This window comes from Hyalella azteca, unplaced genomic scaffold (assembly GCF_000764305.2).
Source record: "Hyalella azteca isolate HAZT.00-mixed unplaced genomic scaffold, Hazt_2.0.2 contig3759, whole genome shotgun sequence".
NCBI classification, from domain to species: Eukaryota; Metazoa; Arthropoda; class Malacostraca; order Amphipoda; family Hyalellidae; genus Hyalella; species Hyalella azteca.
The window spans coordinates 28,210-34,209 of NW_025933996.1; the positions used below are offsets into that span (position 1 = coordinate 28,210).

General features: G+C 38.0%; 1 protein-coding gene across 1 annotated transcript in view; it reads right to left on the minus strand.

Annotated features, from left to right (window-relative positions):
• Positions 1-6,000, minus strand: part of LOC108667134 (condensin-2 complex subunit G2) — a 25,872-nt gene that overhangs the window by 10,970 nt on the left and 8,902 nt on the right. Inside the window, exons 2-8 of the mRNA XM_047879758.1 lie at positions 5,129-5,286; positions 4,284-4,659; positions 3,468-3,632; positions 2,826-2,862; positions 2,383-2,509; positions 1,818-2,003; positions 555-728 (exon numbers count right to left, since the gene is read on the minus strand). Of these exons, the coding sequence (XP_047735714.1) occupies positions 555-728; positions 1,818-2,003; positions 2,383-2,509; positions 2,826-2,862; positions 3,468-3,632; positions 4,284-4,659; positions 5,129-5,227 (1,164 nt within the window). The 5' untranslated portion in view covers positions 5,228-5,286. The remainder of the gene's footprint in view (positions 1-554; positions 729-1,817; positions 2,004-2,382; positions 2,510-2,825; positions 2,863-3,467; positions 3,633-4,283; positions 4,660-5,128; positions 5,287-6,000) is intronic.

Here is a 6,000-nt window from a genome sequence, read left to right on the forward strand (position 1 = left end):
TGGTGATGTAGGATACATGATAACAGCCAGCCAATACACCTGCATGATGCGGCACACGCCCTGGTGATGTAGGACACATGATAACAGCCAGCCAATACGCCTGCATGATGCGGCACATGGCCTGGTGATGTAGGATACATGATAACAGCCAGCCAATACGCCTGCATGACGACACTCACAGGCATAATTAAGAAGTCAAACATATTCTACATAAAATACAAGTAACCTTGGTCACCTCATTTTTCATGGTCACCTCGTTTTTCATCCATAAAAACACTCATGATACATCAAACATTCAATACAATTCATCAACAATGAATATAATAATAATAAAGGCGCCTAAAATTTCATCATCAGGCAAGAGGCTGTCAGGCTGATGGTGAAAACTATTTATGCAGAGTGGTAGCCTGCATTCATCAAGCTGCTCTCGCGCCTGTACAGCAACAATCCAGACTGCAGCACACTTGTCTATGGGAGCAGGTATGGCATTTTTTGAGCTCATTTGCCTGTGTAGGTCTGTGAGGGACTCTTGGACACATCAGGAGTTCACTTACTTGAATGGCAATAATCCTGACTTCGACACAGTCGTCCATGAGGGCCTCTGTGAGAGCAGTGTGGCAGCGCGTGAGGTGTTGGTCTCTCTCCTCCAGAGGGCTTAACAGATCCTCCAATGGGTAGGCGGAGCACAGCGCGTTGGTGGCGTTCGCGCGCACCAGGCCGTTGGCGCACTGCAAAGCCATACGTCATTACTACTCAAAACCTATATTGAGAACTTATTCTCAAGGAACCAATAATTTAATAGCAAGGAATAAGCCACTAACATTCACTAGGTCTGTATAAAAATGGTGTCAAATTTCAGCTATATCGTCTGTTTAAGAATTGGATTGGACTCTGAAACGTTTTCTGTAATAAAATGCTGAACTTGCGTGGCGTATTCTTTGCTTCCAAATATCAGGTTAATCTGCGAATACAGCAATTCAATTACATTAATATTCTCAAAATATGCTAGAAAAACTCGGTTAATCTAAATTAATCAGCAGCAGACTGATTGTCTGCACAGTTTTAAATAGACCGGAGTATAAATTTTAATTATTGTTCTGAAAAAACTCCGAACCCCAATTTCAAATAAAGTAAAATAATATCCAAACTGAAGAAGTAACAGAAAAGCTCTGTTAATATAAATCAATCGACAGAAGACTATGAAACCCTATTTTTAAAAATAAAGGAGAAAATACAAAAAAAAACTTGCTAGATTTCTAGAAATTGCCTGTTGTATTGCAGAATATACATGAGAGTCCCTGCCTATAATCTGATATGTTGAATGATATTGAGATAAGAAAAGAGGCAGTGACATTAAAAGCTTGAAGTCGTAGTGCAGTATCTCAATAGTTAACATGTACAGCTTAATAGGCTCTCCAGATATCCGAAATAATTTCATGGAGGAACTCTATATTGATTGAATTCTACAAGCAATTTTAACAACACTTACAAAAGATAAACCTTCAGGAGGGCTGTTTCTGCTGCAGATTCATTCGTATGAATTAAAAAATAACAAGCTTACTGATGCATTGAATTGACCAGCAAGCTCTCAAAATTGTTTGCTATCATGGCCCGAGACCTTACGTTCAAAACTAGCTCAGGTATACAGCACGTGTCCACGTGACTGCAGCACGTATACACCTAGCGGTCTAAGTACACCTAGCGTTGGATATCTCGTCTGTGACTGAGAGGTTTAACCTGAAAAGCCGATTGGTTGACAGAGATACAAACTTTAAGCTATGTATGATATGCTCAGCCTAAGGATATTTGCAACGCACGGTGAGATGACCCCACAGAAAAGGGCTGTAGAGGCGCTGCAGGACGCTGGAGAAGGCTGGGAGTTTCTGATGCACGTGCAGGGGATGCAGGAATGCCAGCAAGTTATTGGAGAGCTGAGCTGACTCGATGGGGTGGACTGTGACGTAGCGGAACATCAGGTCCTGCAGGCACTTATCCTCAAAATCCTGTCAAATGAAATCTCATCTCATTAAAAGTGAAACAAATTAAAATTATCAACTCATTGAAAATGGTTGACAATTAATTTGACTGCCAATTGGAGATCTCTCATTGTATGTGTAAGCCGGACTGAACATTAAAATAGTTTATTCAGAATGTATTTAAAATCAGTTGATAGAAATAAGGTGGCTCATCTTCATTATAAGCATCCTACTTACAATTACAGGCTCCAATAACTTGCAGACGAAAGCTAACTGACAATTCAACATTCCTGCACCAACACAGTGAAATTAAAGCCAACATGAAAGAAAAAAATATTTCTTAAAAAAAAAATATAGCTGCAGTGTTTGCGATAGTCAACAAACAGGGAGGGACTCGAGTTTGGACCTTCTTGTGTTGGTTGTCAATGGCCCTCCAAGCCCTGCAGTAGACCTGGCCGAGCTTGTTGGCCTGAGTCTTGGTGCAGCGCGGCAGGAACTGCTTCACGCTGCGGTGACAGGCCTCGGTGCAGCTCCTGCACGCACATCTCTGTGATACTCATAGCTTCAAATCTATGAATGCAGCTCTTAATTACACGTTGTGTAATATTTTTACAATGAAAACTAACAAATATTTCTGCATTTTGTAATAAATTACCATAGATATCAAAATTGTTTAGTTTTTGAAATACGAGCAAACTCTGCTCCAATACATTTCTACTTCGAGGCTATTAAACTTTAGAAGATGATATTTTCTATGAGAAACTCACTCATCATGCCACTGACACCATCACTTTTTTGATCTTATGTGTGTGCCAAGACAAGGCCAAGGAATTTGACCCCCACTCTCACTTGTGCGCCAAGACAAGGCCAAGGAATTTGACCTCCACTCTCANTTTTTTGTTGCATTGAGATTTAATTTCTTTTGATAGTATTTTTGAATACTATGCGTCTCTATACATAATTTAAATCACTTTTCCTGTTAAGTTTGTGTACTTACATACATTAAAATACGATTTTCCAAGTGTACGAATATTTATTTCCCCCCACTGTATATGGTGAGTGTTGGTGAGTTATATGGCATGAGCAATATGTTGAGTGATCATACAAGTGATATGATCAATATGATGAGTGATATGAACAATGATACGAGCGGTATGATAAGTGATATATGAGCTCAGCAAGAGTCATTGTGGTAAAGAAGTATGACAAAATAATTCAATTCAAAAGAGGTACCTATCTTTGGAAGTTTGGAATAGAAAAATTCTAATTATTCTGCATGCTTTTAGCTAAAGATTATATGTGTAATGACATCAATTGCAGAATGACATAAAAATTAGTTTTAATAGTAAAACCAATGTAAATTGAAATAAATTTTTCTAGAAAACAAACTGAATCAGTTTTATGCACAGCACACAATAGCAAATCAAGTGTTTAACTAATTTAACATCACATTGCTGGGGATTGTTAGCAGGATCATTTGACTGGAGCAACAAACCTTAGCTTTCTTCTCAAGGGAGAATCGAACCAAGACAGTGAAGAGATGAGGAGCAAAGACCTGGGCGTGTGGCAGCTTTCTGATCGAGTATTCCTCACAGAGAAGAGCAGCTGAAGTGCACACCTCATCCTCGACCACCTCCAGCACCCCACCCACCACCACTGTCGTCAAGGTACAAAAGGATGTACTCAGCAGACTGAATAGATTGAATATTTCCCTCTATTAATTTTACCCTTCTTCTGAACGTTTTTAATTCAAGCCAAACTAGTTCTAGCAACAGCACAGAAAATAGAAGAACTCATTATGTGTTGACTAGGCTAAATATCTATTTTGTCTTGATCACTAGTTACTAGGTAATTGGAAACAAGTAATATTTAATGTAACAATTACAAGAGTCAACAGAAGACTATAGGAAGTCATGTCTATCTATTATATTTTTTCTTGTGTGTAGAGTTTATTGACACATTTCAAAAAGGTAAAACTCCCACCAGTAGAGCAGGATTTACAACAGCACAGCAGCTGAATTTCTATTCAGATTCAGAAAATACTGAAGCAAGCATAATTTAAATAATTTACATGCTCTAAGAAATGCACAGTCATATAATGTTATTCAGAACATTCATATTCAGTAGCCATTCAAAACCATAAAATTCAAATAGAATTGGGGGCTAGAGGTTTCAGGTTGGAACTTTGCATTAGTCAGCCCCCACAGCTCAAAGCATCTGATGTTATGATCGATAATTACAACTTATTCTTTCTTGAAATATGTCTACCAAGCTGCATAGGTATAATATCCTAGATGCAGTGCTTACACACAACTTTAGTGAAACTGGCAGGAACATGCAGGTTGATATTAGTCTCTTCAGCATCTTCTTTTGGGATGGGCAAAGCTTGAATATACAGAAGCATGAGTCGTAGTATGCATTGTAATACAATATTTGCGTTAACTGCATCCAAGTCATCATCAGGATCTACATCAGGTTCAGTAGCCACAAGAGAATTTCTTCTGGGAGAAGCATTGGAGTCAGTTTGCATCTGCTCATCTTCATCACCATCATCTGGACTGAGGTAAGACTTCATGTATTCCGTGAAGCAGCTGTCAGCAAGTGACCATAGCAGATCCAGTTGTGGGCGGCTCAACTCAGACAAGCCTTCAACAACACTGCTTAGCAAGCCACCACGGCTGGGCTGAAAAAGTGATGCAACAATAAGAAAAATAGGTACTAAAACATGTCAGATAAAAAAGGAAATGATTGATAAGAGCACCTGCCTAGCAGACATTCCTGATACACTGCAACACTATTAAACACAAGGTCCCTGAAATTAATCATTCCCAGCTACAATTAAAAATAAATTATGCAATTTCAATGTGATTTTTATTATTAGTTTAGTATTTATTTTGTTTCAAGATTAAAAATACAACAATCCAAATAATGGATAATCTAAAATTCCTTTTTTCATTGCAAATGAAAATTTGTGCCATTATTACAATTCTGATATCACTAATCATGCCCTCCCCACATAACCAACAAAAATCCATTCAGCCAATTGTGCTTCCAATCCTAAATCAAAACAAGGCCTCACAAATTGACAATTATGATGGCCTCTAAAGCCCTCAACAACTGACATGAGCTGGCAAAATTTAGGCTCAACTCACAAGATTTGCACAAAGCTGAACTATCTTGTTAGCAAATTCCTTAGATGTGTTGCATTGCAGGAGGTGAAGAAGTGTCACTGTGTTGCCCCTGCTGCTCATGATGTTGGTATTGAGACTGCAAACTATTCCATGCAGTTCATTTATATACTTCCTATTTTCTGAAATGAGAAATAGGCATCAATCATAATTAAATATACAACATTGTGATAACATTCCACATTAATATAACAGCATTCCACACTCACACCCCCCTAATTAGGACACACCGCTATCAACACTTGTCTTTCTCTATCACTCATACATGTTACACCATCACTTGCTCACCACCAACATTCACTCACCTTTCATGCATCGAAAATTTCTCACCTCCCTCCTTATATCATCTCTCAGCACAAATCCATTCACATTTAGCACTCTTGCCCTTGCATGACTAAACACAGCACAGGCTGAAACCAGTCACACCATATTAATATTATCAGCCCAGGGCATAGTGGCAAAGCAGAGAGTTTTCTAGATTTTCCCTCAAGTTCAGTTTTGAGTCCTATATGTAGACCAGTAAAGCAGGGTTGGCAGTGATTAAATCAAAATGATTAAATCATGTGATGAAATCACTTGATTTTTTTGATTTTTTTTTTATTTTTTTAATTTTTTCATATATTTAAATATATTGAGTGGCAGTCTTTAATTTATATTGAGGTATTGTTATTCATGGTTTAGTATAAATGTACTATAAATGACAAATTGGTATATAAACTTGTTGCCTTTAGTGTGCATTAGGTTCCAATAAATTGAATGTTTTTGGTACAGAGGCATCAAGTGTGCAATACATTGTACGTAGCTAGCAGCTTAGCTAATTCTTATAAGGCTATAAG